Source organism: Akebia trifoliata, chromosome 6 (assembly GCF_017979445.1).
Source record: "Akebia trifoliata isolate Shusen 1 chromosome 6, ASM1797944v1, whole genome shotgun sequence".
Taxonomy (NCBI): domain Eukaryota; kingdom Viridiplantae; phylum Streptophyta; class Magnoliopsida; order Ranunculales; family Lardizabalaceae; genus Akebia; species Akebia trifoliata.
The window spans coordinates 7,421,474-7,443,989 of record NC_141380.1 but is presented as its reverse complement, the minus strand read 5'-3'; the positions used below and the strand labels follow the sequence as shown (position 1 = coordinate 7,443,989).

The following is a 22,516-nucleotide window of genomic DNA, read 5'->3' as shown; positions in this document are numbered from 1 at the left end:
AAAAGAAATCATAAAACATACGTAGGTAAAAAAGTCTATGTAGTGATCGATTTCATGCAAACAACTTGCATACATCAAAGATGAGATGCCATACCTACTGATTTGCTGAATCTTCCAATCCATTTCATCTATTTAGGTTAGTAATAGAAACAATCCCAATTTTTAATATTTACAAACCATTATCATAAGTTTTCCATAAGTAAGCAAACTAACAAAATCATAAGTTTATCTAAAAAACAAGTATCACAAACCATCATCCAAAACACAACATTCACTTAATAAAACTAACTAACTCAAAAGTTTTTCTGACAAAAGAACGCATCAAATCAATCATCTGGCGGCTGTGTCGATGAGTCCGATGGAGTTGGGAACGTACAACCCGGTGGAGTTGGGAACGTGCCACCAAACTATAATAAACAGGAACATATCAGATTATCAGATATATTATATTTATATATATATATATATAAGCTTAATAAATATAAATTTTTTACTTACACATCGTGATAGGTTCATAACCATCTGTGCGAGATTATCAAACTCAACTTTATCAGCTTGTCTTCGTCGTTCGGCTTCATCCTTATCAGTCTGTCTAAGCCGTTCGGCCTCAATCCTATCGACTTCTCTAAGCCGCTCAAACTCAATCCTATCAGCTTCTCTAAGCTGCTCAGCCTTAATCCTATCAACCTCTCTCTGTTTCTCTATTTCACTCCTAGCCATCTCGAGCTGATGCTCCAAGGATGACCTCTCATTCTCGCGTTCCGACCTCTCACCAGCCAAATTCTCTTCTAATGTTCTTATCTTCTCTCTCAACATGGTCATCTCTTCATTGTTCATGGAAGATGATGAGTCTTGACTAGATGATGACCCCCACAACTTTGTGGGAGTCGAACCCAACCCAAATCCACGAATACGACCAGGTCTCTCTGCACCCATGACCTGACTAAATACATCATTAGGTCCACTTGTATCCTTTGACCCTTCTGCTAAATTTTCGAGTATTTCTTGCATCTCGTTCTACAAAAAAGTGATTAATGTAAATTTTATAATTACTATATATTTTTTTGGAGTTCTATAAAATAATGTAATTGCACTTACTATTTTGGTAGCAGCATCTTCATCAACAGGCACCCCATTTTTATGAGAATGGGTCATTATCCACATTTCAGCTCTGCTGGGGGGTATGTCAGTGCCATTTTTATCTTCCTATTAATACATTGATGAGAAAATAATAGCTAATCACATGATTATATTAAAAGAACAATGACAATGAACTAAATATTATTATGATTTATAATACCTCTTCATGACGAAAACAAGCAAAGCTCTTTGAACCAGACGTATGTAGCATTGTTTGCTACGAGCGATTTTTCTTATTTGTCTCACTTCGACGCTATATTAAGGACAAACAATTAATAAAAATTACATGTGCAATGGTAACAAATTGGAAATATTAAACATGTACCTTTCCTAACTCAGAATTCCAATAATCTATGAGTGCTGCCCATTGCTCAATAGGAACACCATCGGGACGATGCTCATATCGGGTTGCATCATCATCGTACACATCGTAAATAGTACGTTTAAGACCACACTTGTAGTCCTTCCATTTCCTACCCATTGTTTTCATGATAAATGGGCGATTCTCTATCATAATTTCAAATTTTTCCTATATATATCAACATGCCAATCAAATATTATATCATTCTAAAAGTTTTCAATAAAGACAAAAATAAAATGTATTATTATTATGTTAAGAAATATTTTACCTACCAATAACATTTGCCATGCGCGTTCTTTGTCTTCCTTATCGATCTTTCTCCACGATTGAATATCTAACCGAAACATACGTGGATCTCGAGCTATAACCCCACAAAAATTAGACATCTTTGATACATGCTTTCCAAATGGTTGTTTAGCATGATCAAATTGTACTTTTAGTCTCTTATTTAGTGGGAGAGAAAATAAGCTCAAGCACCTTGTTGGACCCCTTCTTTTCTTGGTGGTGGATCTAGATGAGCCCCCACCAGTCTCGTTCTGTGATGGACATAACTCATCCTCTGAAGGGTCCATCTAAGACATGCAATAAACAAAAGAGTTAGCACACAATAAATTATATAGAAAATAAATTAAATAATTAGTAATCATTTCTAACCAAATAAACATACCAATTAACATTCTAAGTTTCGATTGATTGTGGAACCTTTACAAGCAACAAATTGAATTTCAATAACTCAAATTACCAGATAAATAAGAAAACTCCAACCTTCAAAAAGTGTACCCAATACAAGTTGGGTATCTTTAAATATCAAATTACCAGAAATATAACAAGTCCCATAAAACTTAACCCTTAATTATTAACCAAAAATCAAAAAATTCCTCCATAAATTTCTTGAAACCCGTATAAGCATACCCAAATCAAGATTCTACACAAAACCCAGCATCCAAGCAACAATTATGCTAAAGAAATCCATAGTTCTATAAAGAAAAATGAACAAAAGTCATATATAAAAAAATTATTTCAATAATACCCAATACAAGTTGGGTATATTTCAAGATCAAATTATCAGAAACGGAACAAATCCCATAAACTTAATCATTAATTATTAATCTAAAATCAAAAAATTCCTCCATAAATTTTCTGAAACCTGTATAAGCATATCCAATTCAAGATCTACACAAAACTTAGCATCCAAGTAACAATTTTACCAAAGAAATCCATAGTTCTATAAAGAAAAAAAAATAAAAACTCCAAAATTAATGAAAAAATCTGGTTTAATAATACCCCATACAAGTTGGGTATCTTTCCAATAAATCAATTTCTCACTATGAGAAGAAATAGAGGTTAGCTGTATATATACATGGGAGTGGTTCAGCAGCCCTAAAGTTTGCCACACATTGTGCCAAACATTTTTTAAAACATGGGTTAGAAGTTTTGGGATGAGCTGATTTTTTGTGAGGATGATCTCTATGATGAGTAGATCATCTTCACCAAAAATCAGTCAATTCCAATACTTCTAACCCCATCAAAAGTGATTTACAAAAATTGGATGGTCCACAATTCTTCAACTTGTAAACTAGGATTAGAAGTTTCAAATTGTGTTGATTTTTGGTGAGGATGATCTCTTCACCGTAGAGATCATCCTCACAAAAAATCTGCCTATTCCAAAACTTCAAATCCCATCAAAAGTGATTTGCAAAAAATATTTGACAAACTTTAGGGCTGCCGAACCGCTCCCTATATATATATATATATATATATATGGGTCCCGTTCAATGGCTAACTTTTTGGCAAAACATTTTTCAAAACATGAGTTAGAAGTTTTGGAATGGGCTGATTTTGATGAGGATGATCTCTATGGTGAGGGATCATCATCACCAAAAATCAGCCCATTCCAAAACTTCTAACTCATGTTTTGAAAAATGTTTTGCCAAAAAGTTAGCCATTGAACGGGACCCTTTATATATATATATTTGCTTATCGTGGGGTATGCCCACCCTTCGGGTGAGACTAATCCTAGTCACACACACAGCCCCCCTTCAAAAGTCCTACACGCAATTGGTATTTTAACATCCCTATTGAAAATGCTCTTAGGACGACTTACCTCTATGGTCTTTAGAGCCAATTTAATGCTTAACCACCATCTTAGCCAAAGAGAGGTACAACCATCCTCATTAGAGCTAATTTATTGCTCAACCAATTGTCAACTCATTAACAATCTTTTTCTCAACTTTTCATCCCTATTTTTCTATTATACCTCTTTTCAAAAGTGAGTTCACTAAGTTCAGATTGGGCAATTATCCAGATATGGTATAAATAATATTATTTGATTTTTTTCACCAAAATCCATCATCTTCAATCACCCAAAAACATCCTATCTAGATATTAGAAGAAAATAAAATTTTGAGATTGAATAGTAAAAATATTATACTATTCAACGACTAATCAATAAATCACTTCTTAATTTATAGATTCACAAATTTAATCGATTGATCCCTCATTCAGAGAATTTTACAAACTTTTCAAAAAACAAAGAAAGCACGAATCTTGTAAACATTTCCAGAAGATATGCCCCTTTATTGATCAACAATTTGTATAATTATCACATATAAGACTACTGTCAACAACATCCCTACCAATCTATTTGGACTTATTCTATTATTTTCCTTATTACAATCATATAAAATACAACCAAAATTAGAAATAGATCAAATACCCAAAAACAAAATAAACAAAAATCAAAAAATTCCTCCATAAATTTTCTGAAACCTCTATAAGTATATCCAAATCCAGATTCTACACAAAATCTAGCATCCAAGTAACACTTTTACCTAAAAAATCAATAGTTCAATAAAGAAAAAGAACAAAAACTCCAAAATTCATGAAAAAATTAACATTCAAGATGAAAATAAATGAGATTTATCAAAGTAAATAAGGTTTAAAAAAAAAAATCTTTACAAACCTCAAATCTATAGAGCTTGTACGTCTTTTGTAGGGATGAAAACTGTAACAAAGACGATTTCCCAAAAACGATGAGAGATTTGGAGTTAGGGCAAGAGAATGAGATAGAAAGAGAAAGTCTTGATAAAATAACCGCAACAAGTTGAGCTCTACGACTTTTGTAGGGATGAAAACTGTAACAAAGACGATTTCCCAAAAACGATGAGAGATTTGGAGTTAGGGCAAGAGAGTGAGATAGATAGAGAGAGTGCGGGAAGGAGATGATATGAAATCATGGGAGACGTACAGTGAAAGAGGGAGGGAGGAAACAAAAATGAAATATTGGCGCCAAAAGATTGGTGATTCGTCGACGATTTCCCAAAAACACTGTCGATGTTGCTGTGTTGGCGGCGGTTCACGGCAAAATCGCCTCTAAAAATGATTTTTTCTAGTTAAATAGAATTGGGTGGCGTTAGCAAAAGTTGGTGTGGCACTAAAAACTCTCTTATTTTACCCAAATGAGTTGAGATTCAACTCTATGTAAGACTGTCAACGGATGCTTATCGATTCGGATGCAGAAATATCTAAATTCAAATCCAAATTTTTTATCTAATATTTGAATTCGAATTCAAATAAGATAATATACAATAATTTCATTATTAAAAATAATTATTATATATTATATTATTTATATAAAAAATTAATCAAATAAAATAATATATATTATATATTATTTCGATTCGGATATATCGGATTCGAAATGCTAACATCCGAATCCATATCCGATAAGGATTCAAATATATAAAACTGAATTTAAATTCAATATCATAAATTTTCGGATAATATCCAATTTTTTGAATTCGAATTTTCTTCTATCCATTCACACCCCTAACTCTATGAACATCTAAACCGATTTAGATACAAGTTTTTTTATATTTATTTCAACCGATTTAGATACAAGTTTTTTTATATTTATTTCAACCGATTTAATCAATATGAAGTTTTACACAATTTTAAAACTCGAGAGCTTGAATCGAATTGATCTCCAACTAATCTAAAAGGATAAAAAATTTGAAAGTCAACTCAAATGAAATAAATAAATATATTTAACATATCAGTATTTTTAAAATATATTCCTAAAAAATATCATATATAACCAACTAAATTGATTGAGTTTCTGACCCAAGGTGGTTCATTTTTGGGATGACTTAGTCGAGATGAGGAGTTGAGTCAGTTGATCTGCCGAGTTAACTTGGCAAGTTGGGTTCATAAAATTTTAGGGTCAAGACATCTTGAAATCCAATCAAGTGAAATTGACTCGGTCAAGTTTTGAGTTGACTCAATGAGTTCTAAAAACTATGATTTTACGTGTTAATGTGTAGGAAGGTGAATATTCCATTGTGTACCCTGTGATGTCAACCATTTCATCAACTGGTCTTTGGATAGTTTGAGAAATATAGGGAGTGAAATGGTGTCCTCAAAGAGAGATCTGTGGCAATTACTCATTCAAATTTTTTTTCCTTGTTAGTTGTTAATTTATTATTATTTTTTAATGGTAATAACAATTATTATTTAAGATATAAATTTGGATATTTTGTGAGTGTAGGGGAGAGAAGCTAAACAAGACAGCTTTAGAAGCATGGATGAAAGAGAAAAAGGCCTCGGCTCTTGAACACACACTTAAATTGTTTAATGAGATAAAAGAGAAAGGGTTGAAAATTTTTTAGATAAAATTATGAAAACATGTGCAACTTTTGTTAAAATTCCCATTCAAGTACACTATTCATTTTACTTCAAAAAGCATGCATAATGAGATTGCAAAGATTTTAAAGTAACGATTTCGTCTCTCTAATAAAAGGTAACGAGATCACTAATATTTATTCGAAAAGTGACAATCTTGTTAAAAGCTAGCGAGATTGCTACTTTTTATATTTTACCACTTATAATTATAATCAAACACTAAATGCGTTAATGGTGAATCATTAATTACTGCCATTAAAGACTGTATTACCGACATTTAAAATGAATGGATTAAATTATTAGTGATTCTAAAGAAAAAAGTTGTTGTTCCATGTGTATCAGCGACACTTGATGACCATCGTTAAGTCTTTTTTGTACATTTAAAAATATTTGAACTATTACCAGCAGTTTAGTTAACGGCGTTTTGATTAAATTGCCGTTGTTTCAAGCTCATTAACGGCGTTTTTATTAAAATGCCGTTATATAAGTTATATTGCTGGCGGTTGCGTAGAAAATGCCGGTGTTTCATATGTATTCGCGGCACTTTACAAACCGCCGTTATATCTATTTTTACATTTAAAAAATACTTCAGTTAAATAACGGCATATTCATAAAAACGCCGTTATTTGAGAGTTATTACCGACGGTTTAGTAGAAAATGCCGCTGTTTATAGGTATTAGCGGCACTTTTAGAACCGCCGTTATATCTATTTTATACATTTAAAAAATATTCAAGCTAATTAACGGCATGTTTATTAAAATGCTGGTATTTGATAAATATTCCCGGCGGGTTAGTAGAAATGCCGGTGTTTCACATGTATGAGCGTCACTTTTAAACTGCCGTTATATTTATTCAAACTAATTAACAGCGTTTTCGTGGACACGCCGGTATTGTATAATATTACCAGCGGTTTTAAACCGCCGTCGAATATTTAATAAAATTTAAAAAATATTGACGATAGTATTAGGGGCGGTGTAAGGGAAAACGTCGTTATTGATCTACAATTAACGGCGAATTTTATGAAACGCCGTTAAATTTCTGCCGCTAAAACTCCTCATTTTTGTAGTGACCATAACTTCAAGTTTCATTAAATAAGTGAAATATAAAATAAAAAAAATAACCAACTTCTTTTGTTTATATGTTTTTAACATGATGGAAGCGTGTGAATCAATAGATTTAATAATAAACAAGCAATAATTGTGTAGAAAATAAAACAAAGATTTAGAAACTAATTAAGAGAGGATATAAAATTTGTAAAAGAAAATTGAATTCATTTTTGAAGTTCTTTATATAGATAATTCCATCATAACAAATTAGGAATCTTCTAAAATACAAAAATTTAATTTTTCTATTCTATCTATAACATAATACCAACTATCTAAATCTATTATAACTCAATTATGACACTTATAAGTATTTTAATTATAAATTAAATAATAAAAATGAAATTTGTAAAACAAATTAGAAACGAAACAAAATAATAAGGCTACAACCTAGGCGAGCTCGCTTGAACTCAACCTAGTCAATAGGAGAGCCTGGGCTAACTTACGTAGAAGATGAGTTGAGCCTGGATTAGAATATCTCAACCCAGCCTCAATTTGGTTTGTGTTGAGCTCAGGTTGAGGGTTCGAGAAATCCAACACAATTTGAACTTAATGCTATAAACTTATATATAAATATTTTAATATAATTATATATTTTAATTTTTCTAAAGTATTTTTAATTATTTATTCTAATAATTAAGGAAAAAAAATCTTTTTGTTGTTGTCTTTCTTCTATTTGAGTTCATTGTTATATATGTTCAAATATAATATGCATAGATTTCTTGAAGATGAAAAGTCATTTCATTAATGATATTGACAATGAGGACTAAGGAGTAAAGGGAAGCATTATTAAGAAAAAATTTCAATTTAGTTCTTTAATTTTATCTTATTATTATAGCTTGTGGACAATTGAATATTATTAATGTAGGCTTTGATCTAATATCATTTGTCTAAATATTCTTTCAAATTTCAATGATGGATTTGGAGGTTGCATGTATTAATGATTTTGTATTTCTTGTTTAAGATTTATTATTTATGTATCAATAAAAATAAATTTAGGGTTTTTTTTTTTTTTAATCGTTATAAATTTAGGGTTGTTCAATGAGTCCAACCCATTCAACTCATCCAAAATTACCGAACTTGAGCTAACATAAGCTCAACTCAAGTTTAGAAGATCAAGTTTGGGTTAAGCTTGGCTTAAAGAAGTGAGGCCCGATGGTTAGATTGAGTTGAGCTTAGGTTGAGAGTTCTGCAACTTGAGTTGAGCATGTGTTTACCCTCCAAACCGCTCAATCCATCCAACAAAATAGTAATTTTCTAAAGTTGAAATGAAAACTAACTTAACCATTTCCAAATTACTCAAAATTAAAATAAATTGAACACAAAAGACTGAAATTAAAATCGGATTGAGAATGGACCCACGCTAGGTTGGTCAATTTGATTTGACTTGATCAAGCCTAGTCAACTCGACTAGATGTTGGTGGGTTGATTCGACAATGAAAATTTTCTTTTCTTTGCCTTTTTTTTGGGTCCATCTGTTCTACACCATTATAATATTCAGTAAAAAAATCCGATCCAAACAAATCCATTCCTCTTATTACAAGTAAACATAGGAAAAACACGAATGGAATTCGAAGGAATCAATGATTTACAGATTGTGTTGAAGGTCAGATTAAAATAATAAAAAATAAAAACTAAAACCATAGGCTATAGTCCTACATACCCTTCCTCTTCAACCCATTAGAATAAGTTTTTTAGCAAATGTTCCTAAACGTAAACATTGGCGAAAACGAAACACCAACATTAACAATTAACTTCATTTTTATTTTATTTTTTCTAAAGAACAAAAAGGCCGTTCTAAAAAAAAAAATCAAAATTGAGTTTCTAAACAGATTTGTCGACTGAACCTCGACAGAGAGAGGTAACTCTCAATTTTGATTTTTTTTTTTTTTTTTTTTTTTTTTTTTATAAAAACCATTTGAAAAAAAATCAAAATTGAGTTTCTAAACAGATTTGTCGACTGAACCTCGACAGAGAGGTAACTCTCAATTTTGATTTTTTTTTTTTTAAAAACCATTTGAAAAAAAATCAAAATTAAGTTTCTAAACAGATTTGTCGACTGAACCTCGACAGAGAGAGGTAACTCTCAATTTTGATTTTTTTTTTTTTTTTAAACCATTTGAAAAAAAATCAAAATTGAGTTTCTAAACAGATTTTGAGAAGAAAGCGAGGTTCAGTCGAGGTTTAGTCGAAATTTCAAAGAGTTTTAAATGAGAGTTACCTCTCTCTGTCGAGGTTCAGTTCACAAATCAGCTATAGAAGAACAATCCATTGAAGAACAGACGAGGGTTATACCTCACGGTTGTGTTTTCAATCAAAAACTTCAAAGTGGGATTAAAAAAGTAAAAAAATTACCTCTCTCTGTCGAGGGTTTCAAGGATGAGAACGATCTCGCCACCGTTGAGAGTGCCGTTGAGGGTTTCTGTTGAGGGTTTCCGTTGATGGGGTTAGCCACCGTAATCGCCGGAGGGAAAAGCCAATCGGAGGAAGAAGACAGTTGGAGGGAGAGAGATGACTCGGCTCTGTCGAATGAGTCTCACGATCTGCTTCCATATGTAGTGCGGAGAAGACAGAGTTACCCTGTTTTACGTTTCTTTATCCTAGAGTTAGCCTGTTTTACGTTTCGTTAATTTAGGATAAAATACCGACAAAATAAAACGAGGGGGTAAACTCGGAAAATTGGGAAAAAATTTGACGAGAAAATTGTTCTCCGCAAAAACGAAATTGAGAAGTACCAATTTTGGTACTTCTCATAAAAGCACTATTCTACCTCTTTTAAAAAGTATTTTTTCAAAGCATCAAATACCCAAACAACAAAGTAAGTGCTTCTGACTCCCTGTAAGAGTCAAAAGCACTTTGAGAAGTCAATCCAAACAGGCCCTAAATTATTACAAAATCAAATTATAAAATCCTAAAATGCTTTTAAGGATCAAAAGCGCATCCCAAACGCTACCATAATTTTTACACAAGATAATTTGCAATGAAAAATAACATTAAAACATTAATAATGTTTGAATTTTTTTTTTCCAAACATTTGCATCCACTACACTTGTGCTTACCAAGAAGTAACTACACTTGTTCTTCTAAGTGGTCATTATCATGGCCACTCTTCCCACAAAGTTTCATCAAATTCTCCACCACCACGACTATCTCTCCCTCTACTTTCTTTCTTATATTCTCACTTATCTCCCTTGCCCTCCTCCTCACATCCTCTCCTTCCTTCTCCATCATCACCACATCAATCACCTTTGCCACCTCTCCTCTAACAATCCTCCTGCCATCTCCATCCTTCTCTCTCTTAACCTCCATCCCTACACCAAGCTCCACAACCAACCTAGCATTTAGAGGTTGATCAAGATGCATGGGCATAGCTATAATAGGAACACCAAACTTCATCCACTCCATCACTGAACTCCATCCACAATGACTAACGAACCCACCAATACTAGAATGACCTAGTATTTCTACTTGTGGGGCCCAACCCTCCACAACTAAGCCCTTATCTCCAACCCTCTCTAAGAAGCCATGTGGCAAGACTTCATCAACCCTAACAATGTATCCCTGGTCAGGAAACCTAATAACCCATATGAAGTTCACTTTGCTAAGCTCTAACCCATAAGCTATCTTCTCTATCTCTTCCCTTGACATGAAATACTCAGAACCAAATGAAACAAACACAGCTGAAGATTCATCCTTCTTGCTAAGCCATTCAACGAACTTCGATTGCTTCCCATCACCTTCAGGTTCTTGAACAAGAGGCCCCACAGGTAAGAATTCCTTCCCTCCAATGAAAGAGAGGTAGTCTATATATTTATCTTCAATCTCTCTAAATGTCTTTATCAAGACGATACTTGAAGTTCGATTGTTGCTTTCTAGGTATGGATTCATCATGCTAGTATCAGATCGGAGCATATTGGTGATCGTATGCTTGTCATGTTCATGAAGGTAGATATCTGGAAATGGGAATTCAACACTTGGTTTCTTCCAAAAGTGAAATATGTAGAAAGATGTGGCTGCACCAGTTGTTAAAAAAAGGATGGATGGGATGTTTTGGGTAGCTGCAACACTAGGAACCCACGGTTGGAAAAAATCATAAATGATTAAATCAGGTTTTAGAACCATTAAGAGGTTGGAGAAGGATGGTTGTGCCATGTCAAGGGCTTCCTTGAGGGTTGACATGAGATGGGGTGGAAGTGCTTTGGTGGTGTGGTAGTGAGGAGGGAGGTTTGGGATTGAAGGAAGATGGAGTTCAACCAATTGTATTGAAGGGTTGGGTTTTTCATTGAAGTGTTCTTTAATGGAACACAAGTTTACAGGTGTAGAACATAAATATGTATAAATGTTTCTTTGTGCTAGCTTCTTGGCTAGCTCTAAGAAAGGAGATGTGTGACCATGAGCCAACCATGGAAACATAAGAACACTAAGACTATGGTGTTTGGAATCCATGAAGCCCACCTCTCTCTCTCTCTCTCTCTCTCTCTCTCTCTCATACACACACACAGATGATTTGATATTCCTTCTAGCATTGAGAGGTAGATATAGAAGAGGAAATTGATTAGTGGCAAAATAGGAGATCTTAAAAAGTGATGTAGAGAGCACATGAGGTGACAAAAGATGACAAGGAAGAGTTTTATTTTGATGGACTTTTCAAGAGTAAACCCATGTCTCCATCAAACGAGCCATTGAGATTTTTCTTGAGATCAGTACAGGTCTTCTAGGGATTAGTACAATGATTTTAGGAATGAATAATGATGAATGCACACAGTCTTCGTACACAGTTAGATATGCGGCTGACATGGGAAAGACATAGAACCACACATCTTTTTCTTATGTATCCCGATGAAACAATCTATGATTCTGTGTCCTTGCCCTGTCAGCCACGTACCGAACTACATTCCAAGACCGCTTGCATTCATCACGACTCTTAAGGAATCATTTTTCTTTTGAATTCCTAATATCTCAACTGTCTGTTTGATGGATGGTTGAGGCTAGTGTTTAATTTCCTATTTTGATAGAAGTTTCAAGAAGAAAACATTTTCCTCACTAATATAACATACAAAGACATAATGAGATGCCAAGGGATGTAGGGCACAACATTTAAGAACCTTAGCAAGCAAAATGTTAAAAAAAGAAAAAACAAATGAAAGGATTTTAGTGGCCGACATTCCTCATTTTTCTATCATTAAATTTTTTCAAGTAGAAATATTGCCTCGATAGTTGTCTATTCTACCTAAAATCATATTGATTATTTGATATATTCGTTTTTATCCTTATAAACAAAAGCCGTGATAATCTGACTCAAAAAAATGTATACAATTTGTCTGCGGTTGACAAGGTAAGTGCACAGAACCATAGATCTTTTTCTTCAGGATATACAAGGAAAAGATCAATGATTCTGTGCATTTGCCACGTTAACCGCTTACGTTTTATCAAGTCATTTGATCATTAGTCTACAAACAATCATAATTAATTTCTTTTCATTTATAAAATTTTAAGAGATCAATGTCTAAAAATCTACCAAACAAGTTAACAAGGCCTAATGAGCAGAGACTTGATCCATCTTGAACAGTAAAAATATAGCCATTAGAATGAAATTAACACCAATTATTTGATTGCCAAATTTATATCATGTCATATACACTTAAACTAATCTAATCAAATCATATGGTCATTAAAAATTTATGATAAGTAGGCTTGTTTGGAAGGGATAATTAACATTAACCTTTGATGTGGTCGACACATATCAAAATCAGTCTGGATATATGGTAATTGTCCATCTAGCTTGATCTGAACCGACTAACAAATTAAACAAACAAAAGCAATTTTGGATTGTTGCGGACCCGAGCTAGGTAAGATGGGTGGACGAGGCAGGTTGATATAAACCAAACCTGACCTGTTTACACATAAAACAATCACCTAAGGCATTATCTTTCCTTTATTCATTCTTCTTTGAAAGTCCTTGTGTAATCAATCATTTAATGAATTAATGTAGCACTATTTTCTTTATTAAAAAGCTTGGTGTCTTTTTTCCATATATATCAGAGTTTGCTTTGATTTGATTGAATTTACCTAAAGAAAACAAATTGGAATATGACCGCTGCCAGTTAGCTTAGTTGATAAATTCTTTGGGGGTTTTGGTACCATAGCCTTGGGTTCAAATCCTGAAAAACAATGGGGTCTGTGTTGATTAACAGATTAGAATAAAGGGGGGTACGTGTTAATTTGTTGTTCATTGATATTTGGTTGCAATATCTTGAAGTGGGGCTGTCCTGCATCTATGGAAAAAAATCATGTAAATTTTTTAAATGGCCCCTAAAATTGATAAGTGATCAAATAAATATTTAATTATTAAAATGATTCTCTCAATTTTTCTAAAGTTCTTCAACGAAAGTTTGGTATCCATTGTTAGAGATGGTCTAGCCTATTTCTTCTCTAAAAATCAAGAAATCATTCTCAATCGATTAAGTGCATAATCATGATAGAAAAAAATCCATAACAAATCTCACAAAACCTATAGAGAATATCAAGCCTAAAAACAGTTTTCCAATCTTTTTCTACTAATCAAACCCAAAATTTAGAGAGAAGAAAGTGACATGGTATTATTTTCTTCTATTGAATTGTTAATTAGAGGAGTTTATCTCTATTGAGAAAGTTTACTAAGTTATCATCATTTCTTCATCAAAATCAATAAAATCGTTTGTCATCTTATTTTCTACCTTGAGTTAGATCACAAAATTTGTTTTTGATAGTTCCAATGATTATTATTTGCTCCAGTTTATCGACGTCAATCTAATTAATTCCATAACTGTAAAAATAAGAAGGATTTGTAATGGGTAGTAGTGGTACACATGATCTTTCGCTTTCTTCAAGTAAATTAGGAGACTCATTTTTTAGGCCTCGTTTGGTGATAGTGTTTAGGAGAACATGAAACTAATTTAATTAATTGTTTAGGCATAACTATTTGACTGTGTTTTGTAGAAATTCTCATATTAAAAAAGAGAAAAATCCTAACTTCAAATTTCATCAGATTCCAGCAAACGAAAAAGAAAACTAATTAATTTAAATAACTTATGCTTTTGGCCTATATATTTTCAAGTTTTGCATTTGAAGTTAACCTATTATCAAATCAAAACTTAAAATCCTAAAGTGCTTTTAAGCTTAAAAATATGTGTGAAGCAACCTCCAAACTCGTTCCCAAATGCTACCATAGTTTTAAGGGCAAATTACCATTTCGTGAGTTGAGTATGAAGAAATTAATTCTCAAAACGTGAACAAGGAGATCACGGGTTTTTCAATGACGGTCTCTCAGGTTTAAAGTGGCAATCTTACTGATATTTTTATTCTAAAGTGACAATATCGCTGATTTATATAGTGACGATCTCACTAAATGTAGTGAACTTATGAGATTGTCACTTGAAACTTGCGAGATTGTCACTTCAACCCACTTTGTGATCACCACTTGAAAAAGCTGCGATATTGCCTATTGCGTTTTGGGAGTTAGAATGAATAGAAAGCTGGAATCAGAATTTCATCAAAAGTTGATCACATATTGGGAAATTTCAGTAGTTTTTACATAAGAAAACTTTGCTATAAAACAAAAATGACGTTAAAAACATGACTAAAAAATGAAGTTCAAACATTGTATCCACTACATTTTTTCTTCCAAGTTGTCAAAATCATTGTTCCTCTTCCCACAAATTTTCATCAACTTCTCCACTATCACATCTCTCTCTCCCTGTCCTTTCTTTCTTATTTTGTCACTTAACTCATTTGCCCTTCTCCTCACATCCTCTCCTTCCTTATCCATCACCACCACATCTATCACCTTAGCCACCTCTTCTCTTACAATCCTCCCACCTCTATGATTCTCTCTCTTAATCTCCATCCCTACACCAAGTTCTACAACCAACCTAGCATTAAGAGGTTGATCAAGATGCATGGGCATAGCTATAATAGGAACACCAAACTTCATCCCCTCCATCACTGAACTCCATCCACAATGACTAACAAACCCACCAATACTAGAATGACCTAGTATTTCTGCTTGTGGGGCCCAACGCTCCACAACTAAGCCCCTATCTCCAACCCTTCCCAAGAAGCCATGTGGCAAGACTTCATCAACCCTAATATTTTCACCCTCAGGAAACCTAATAACCCATATGAAGTTCACCTTGCTAAGCTCTAAACCATAAGCTATCTCCTCTATCTCTTCCCTTGACATGAAATACTCAGTACCACATGAAACAAACACAACTGAAGATTCATCCTTCTTGCTAAGCCATTCAATGAACTTTGATTGCTTTTCATCACCTTCATGATCAGTCTCTTGAACAAGAGGACCCACAGGTATGAATTCCTTCCCTGCAATGAAAGATAGGTATTCTATATATTCATCTTCAATCTCTCTAAATGTCTTTATCAAGACGATACCTGAAGATCTATCGATGCTTTCTAGGAATCGATTTGCATTCATGTCGGATTGGAGCATCTTGGAGAACCTATTCTCTTCATGTTCATGAAGGTAGATATGTGGAAATGGGAATTCAACACTTCGGTTCTTGGAAAGATGAATGAAGTAAGAAGCAGTGGCTGCACCTGTTATTAAAAAGTGGATGGATGGGATGTTTTGGGATGATGCAGCAGTAGAAGCCCAAGGTTGGAGAAAATCATAAATGACTAAATCAGGTTTTAGAGTCATCAAGAGGTTGGAGAAGGATGGTTGTGCCATGTCCAAGGCTTCTTTAAGGGTTGACATGAGATGGGTTGGAAGTGATTTTGTGGTTTGGTAGTGAGGAGGGAGGTTTGGGATTGAAGGAAGATTGAGTTCAACCAATTGTATTAAAGGGTTGGGTTTTTCTTTGAAGTGTTCTTTAACGGAACACAAGTTTATAGGGGTCGAACAGAAATAGACATAGAAGTTCCTTTGTGTTAGCTTCTTGGCTAGCTCTAAGAAAGGAAATATGTGACCATGAGCTAACCATGGAAACATGAGAACACTAAGAGTATGGTGTTTGGAATCCATGAAACCAATCTCTCTCTCTCTCTCTCTCTCTCTCTCTCTATCTCATCTTCCTTGTAGTGTGGTGAAGGTAGATATTGTGGAGGAGATGAACTAAGTTTGAACGTAAAGAAGTCAAAGAGGGTGATGTGGAGAGTGATAGAATTGACACCTAACAAGGGAATTCCAAGGAAGTGTTCTATTTTGATAGAAGTATGACGAAAGTAGAGAAGGTCAAGTAAGACACTGGACTACAACGTTGTTTGCATGTACTAACGTCATCGATGATGTAAGTGTGAAGAATGCTGACGTGTTCAAGAGGTGCCACGTAAAGTTCATCTAAATTTTTTTAAGGGTGATTTTGAGCCAAGGAAGTGTTCTATTTTGATAGAAGTATGACGAAAGTAGAGAAGGTCAAGTATGACACTGGACTACAACGTTGTCTGCATGTACTAACGTCATCGATGATGTAAGTGTGAAGAATGCTGACGTGTTCAAGAGGTGCCACGTAAAGTTCATCTAAATTTTTTTAAGGGTGATTTTGACTTGCCACCCATGTCTCATCTTAAAAATCTCTATTTTTAAATTTAATGCCAAAAAAGTAAAATATTTTTAACTTATTGAACTTTCTCTTCAAGCCACCATCTTCCATGTATCGTAGAGAATCATTAATTTCTCTATTAAAAATTAGTCAATTCTTTTATTAAAAAATCAATTATTCTCCTCCAAAGTCCTAGTTTGTTCATGAGGTTTGAAAGTTGAAGGAGATGGAATCTTAAGGTTGAGTCGAAAGTTAAAAACATTCAAACTTCAAGTTGGTAAACTCTAGGGTAAAGTATATCTGTTTGTTTCAATCTTCCTTCAATGTCTATTGAAAACTCTTGATTTTTATATATAGAAGTCCATTGATTTTCATACTTCTTCAAAATCCTATCTCGTTCTTGTGGTTTAAAGGTGGAAGAAGATGAGATCTTAAACTTCACTCTAAGGTTAAAAAAGAAAAATCTCATCAAAGGTTGAAGATGATTGATTTTGGAGAGACACTACAAAATTTTTGATCTATAGTGTCAGTTTATAGCAGTGGACGACTATATCAACTGCAGTATGGTACATTTGTTGCAGTGGATAATTTTATCCACCGCTATAAGAACCCACACAAAACGGAAAAAAATTTCACACTCAAGTAGTTTCATGTACACATAGGCTATAGCAACAGAAAAAAAAAATCCATCATTAAAAAACACTACAACATTTATGGGCTGATAAGGGCAACAGAAAAATAAATTTGACGATATGTAATTCACAACTATAGTGACCAAATATAGTGGTGGATTATTTTTTCCACCTCTATAGAACTCAATTTTTATAAAATTTATGTTTCTCCATGACTCTTATACCCCAGGCCTCTTCATCTCTTTCTCTCAATCATGACTCTGCGTTTGGACCTTCGATCGACAAACTCAAACTCAAGGTTCTCTTTCTCTCAAGCAACAATGGATCGAGGAAACTAACCATTTCAATCTTTAAATGTTAAAAAAATCAAATCAATAGTAGAGGATTCTAAGAAATTTCTTGAGCCTGAGCCATGCTTTTTCAGGAATTGGTCGTGAATTCTACTTGAATCTCGTCATGGATGGTTGTAAGATCATCATTGCTGCTCGTATGATTGATCGATTGAAGTCTCTCTACTAAGAAATCAATCGATTGAGCTCACCTATGGAGATTTTGAAGAATTGTAGTGTTTAGGGCTATTGCTGCGGGGATCAACATAAGCGCTAAGGGGCCTGTTATTGATGCTTTTGTGTAAAAAGTATGTGATGCGTTTGGTTGGATTGATGTGTTGAGGAGTTAGAGGTAATTTTATATTTGCTTGATTTATGTGAAAATTGGGTCATTTTTTATTGTAAATTTAATTTATTTACGAGATTATTTAGGGATAAACAATTTTAGATTTAAGGTTTTTATAATTTTTATGTGGAAATTGATAGTTTTCTTAATCGGGAGATTTGAATTTGGAAGAAAGAATGAGGAGACCCTAGGAAATCTGTATTTCTCTTTCCATTTGTGGAAAAAGTGGTTTTTATATCAAACAAAACTAGAACTCTTATTTTTTTTCTTTCTCATTAACTGTTCTCCCTTAGTAGTTAGTAGGTGGAGATCTGGCAGAACTTAACTAGATTTCTATAAGATATGAGATATAACCTTTAAAAGTGACTAATATTTTGATTATTAATGGGATCAAATATTCTTTTGATTTGTTTTGTTTTGTTTTTTTTTTCAAATACTTTCTTTTAGCTTCTCTGGTAAGGTAGCCTTTGGCACTTTGTTCAAAAAAGATAATTCAACCAACATAAATTTCATCAAAATTAATTTTAGTAAAAACTGATGGCTAAGAAACAACTCAAAACCACCATTTTAACAGTTCTAGTAACTGTTGTAGTTACTAGAACTTCAACATCTTCTTAACAATGCAATGGAATCAAGGGAACTAACATTTTTGAGGCTCTGTGTTGAAAATAAATCCGCTGAAGATGTTGGACACGCCCTGAAAGTCTTGGAATTCTGCAATGCTTTTGGACAGGTAAATGCAACTTTGATTTTGTTAATTACATTCAGACCACTAGTGGTATTAGAGACCAATGATATATCGCTGCATTGAAGTTTAGCTATTCACATCCAACAATCCAGAACTAGTGCAGCTTATGTCTATAATAGGTAACCGATGTACTCTATTTTTGGAAATATGGTCAGGCTAGGGAGTCTTTTTTGGTATATTGGTACAGGGTTCTTCAAAGCAAAACATTTGGCTTTAAGTGTTGGTACTTACTTGCATGTACATGGTAGTGACTCAATGTGGTTCTATAGGTGTAATTGATAGGTGTGCTCTATTTTTCTTTTTTTTCATTGTAAGATAGTGAATGCTTTTGTTTTGACCACACATGTTTTATTAAAAATATTAAAGTAGGTTATATTGTTGAAGAAGCTCTTGGTATTCTCCATGCAGTTATTCTCTAGTTAGATTTTTAATAGAATCCTGATGACAATAATTGGATCCCAATCTCCACTAATGCTTACTTAGTTATAGAATATGGTTGCTAAAGCGCAACGCACTCACTCTAGACTAATGGATGCAAATAGCCATCTTATTTGTCAAACTAATGAAGGGTAGATTGAGAGAAGGAATACTCTGGCTTTCTGCTGTTGTACACATAATAGGGAAGAGCTGCACTTCTTATTCATTTGGCACCTCTTTTGTTATGGATTGTAGACTCTTTTTTTTTTTTTTTTTTAATATTCTAGCAATTGGACAAGGAAGTGTCCATTGAATGAGGTTAATGGTGCTTTTGAACAAATCATGACTTCTGATTAGATATATGGGGATGGTTCAGCAGCCCTAAAGTTTGCCAAGTTTGGTGCCAAACATTTTTCAAAATATGGGTTAGAAGCTTTAGAATGAGCTGATTTTTTGTGAGGATGATCTTTATGATGAGGAGATCATCCTCACCAAAACTCAGCCTATTCCAAAACTTCTAACCCCATCAAAAGTGATTTACAAAAAATGTTTGGCACCAAACTTGGCAAACTTTAGGGCTGTCGAACCGCTCCCTAGATATATAGGTCTGTCTTTTCTACTTCTTAGTTGAAGAGTGAAATTCTTTTTATTTGTAAATAGGTGTTTGGGCCCTGATTTAGCAGCCTCATGGAAACTAGAAATAAATTTGCTTATTATTATTAGGCAAGGCTACTGGCCCAGCACCATATCTCTCTCCAACATTTCATTTTTTTTTTTTTGCGTTTTGCTTTATACCGAATTACCTTTGAATGTATGTCTGTGGATGCATCACATTCGTTCCTAAACATTTGAAGTGATATTTCATATTGGCACTTAAACTATAGTCTTCACAAAAGTCTTGTGTGATTTCTTTTCCATGGTACATGGATACTCATAGTTTTTTTCTACAAGCATGCTTATGTGCCATTACTTATGTTCATAAATGGTATTTCTGATTAGCAGATCCATGCTATTGCTTAGGATAATTTTTCAACTTTATAGAGCTTGTTTCAATTGTTCTATGTCTTGGTTTGTTGACGAGAATGATTTGCCTCCGTTACTTTGACTGCGCAGTCCAGTAGATCGGTTCGTTGCGCAAGTACATCAATTAGTTAGCTAAATGAATGATTTTATAATTTGAATATTGAAAAAATTAGACTCTTAAACGTGAAGAAGAGGGTTGAAAACTTCACTTCAACATTGAAGATGAGTAATTTTGGAGAGAAAAACTATGTTGAAGATGACTAGGTTTTTGGGAAAAAATCGGCTTGACGTCAAAGATAATAGCATCTAGGTCTCTTATGTTTGTCTCCCCTAACAAATCTAGGTCAAAGAGGCATGTCATCATTTTCAAAACATAAGGCATATATCCAATATTGATGAAAACATAGGGGGCAAGTCCAAATCATTCTTCTTTTTTTTCTTTTTTTCATCTTAATAAAAGAAAGTATTTGATGTTGACCCTTCACACCAACCCAACAAAATTTATTTTTTATGACGAGAATTAAAAGAATTAATTGGTCACACTCACGTTAACTCATTAATTTGAAAGTCCAATTGCTTACCAAAAAATTAGTCTTCAATTAATGGAAACATGAGAAGGACTAATAGAAGGGACCACCACTCAAACAAACAAATATATTTCCTCCATACTTGACCTTCTCCAATTCATCATTCAAACATGAAAACCGCGTCTAAAATGAGACTAATGTTTTGGGCTGATTTACCAAATTAGTCGTTAAAAATTGTGAAATTTTCATTCCAACACTATTTATTTTATTTTTGGTCATGTTGTATTACCATGTCAAAATTAAACATTTTTTTTATCAAATAAAAAATAAACTTAAATTAAAAAAAGGATCAAGCTCAGGTGACTCGTGGAAAAAAAATATAATTTCTAGAATGTGATGTTTAATGATAATAGCTATAGTGGTGTTTTAACTATTTCATGAAAAAGATTAATTTGAAGGGTCATGTTCAAGGACCAACTTTTTTGCCTAACGAGTTTTGTATTATATGGATTAGGAGCTTCAGAATGGGCGGTTTTGGGTGAGGATGATCTCTACGGTAAGGAGATCACCCTCACCAAAAATATGCTTATTCCCAAATTTCTAATCCCATATTTACAAGTTGAAGAATTGTAGACCGTCCATTTTTTGTAAATTACTTTTGATAGGATTATAAGTTTCTAATTAGACTGATTTTTGATGATGATGATCTCCTCACCAAAATTCAGCCCATCTCGAAACTTCTAACCCATGTAGGACAAAATATGTTAGCTAAAAAGTTGGCCCTTGAACATGACTCAATTCCAAAAATGTAAATTCATTGATTTTGAAATTAAACGAAAAGCTCACTGGAATGAGAATTTCACTTTTTTTTTTTTTTTTGGTAATTTCCCCAATGTTTTTCCTTCCATATTTGTATAAATGGCACATCACAGACCAAATAATGTGATATTGTACTTCGCATAAAATACAGGCTCACTCAGGATTATAAGTCCTTGACGGATTGGAATTTGATTGGTTCAATTTTTTGTATGTAGGTCAAAGATTGAGTGGTCGAATATTGATAAGTGCATGGAGTGGACCACATGGCCTTGAGCAAAATAACTAACCAACTCCATAGTGTATAACATGCATATTCACAATTAGGGCTGTCAATGGGCTGCGTTTCGGTGCGACCCAGCCCACTTATGTACTTTGTTTGGTTAGTATAACTAAGCCCATTTTTTTTATTGGGCTTGGCTTTGCCCAGTTCATGATTAGGGTCAGGCTCAAACTTGGGAGAAAGGTCCATTGGGAGACCCAGCCCAATTGTTTATGTTATATGTAAATAGGACATTTTCATAAAAATTCCACAGTTTTATGACAATGACAAAGCCCTTTTTTTTTGTTGCTACTTTTCTTTCAATTTAGTCCTTAACTTTTGCGGGTTATCAAAATAGTCTATTTAGTAAATCCCTCTTTTCAAAATAGTCCCTGAACCTCACTCTAGACATTTCTCACGATAGAAATGTCAAAATTGCCCTAACCATTCAAACTCACCATTTTTATCCAAAAATTTTGAATTTCCAACATCTCGATCGATTTTTGATGATTTAATCCAGATTAAAATGATTTGAGAAGGAAGAAGAATCAATTTTCAAGGATTTTTTGTTTTTTTCAAACATTTTGAAGATG

General features: G+C 33.5%; 2 protein-coding genes and 1 pseudogene across 2 annotated transcripts; all 3 read right to left on the bottom strand.

The window, feature by feature from the left end:
- Positions 1-123: 123 nt before the first annotated feature.
- Positions 124-4,853, bottom strand: LOC147399999 (uncharacterized). The gene is made up of 7 exons (XM_086445587.1): positions 4,464-4,853; positions 1,774-2,073; positions 1,466-1,669; positions 1,301-1,393; positions 1,099-1,206; positions 499-1,017; positions 124-407 (listed from the first exon to the last, which is right to left on the bottom strand). The coding sequence occupies exons 4-7, from the start codon at positions 1,349-1,351 to the stop codon at positions 327-329; spliced, it is 759 nt and encodes a 252-aa protein (XP_086301713.1). The 5' UTR covers positions 1,352-1,393; positions 1,466-1,669; positions 1,774-2,073; positions 4,464-4,853; the 3' UTR covers positions 124-326.
- Positions 4,854-10,169: 5,316 nt separating this feature from the next.
- On the bottom strand, positions 10,170-11,786 carry LOC147399998 (UDP-glucosyltransferase 29-like). The gene has a single exon (XM_086445586.1). It carries the CDS (start codon positions 11,728-11,730, stop codon positions 10,354-10,356), a length of 1,377 nt encoding a protein of 458 aa, XP_086301712.1. The 5' UTR covers positions 11,731-11,786; the 3' UTR covers positions 10,170-10,353.
- Positions 11,787-13,634: 1,848 nt separating this feature from the next.
- Positions 13,635-16,641, bottom strand: LOC147399997 (UDP-glucosyltransferase 29 pseudogene; annotated as a pseudogene).
- Between the last annotated feature and the right edge of the window lie 5,875 nt (positions 16,642-22,516).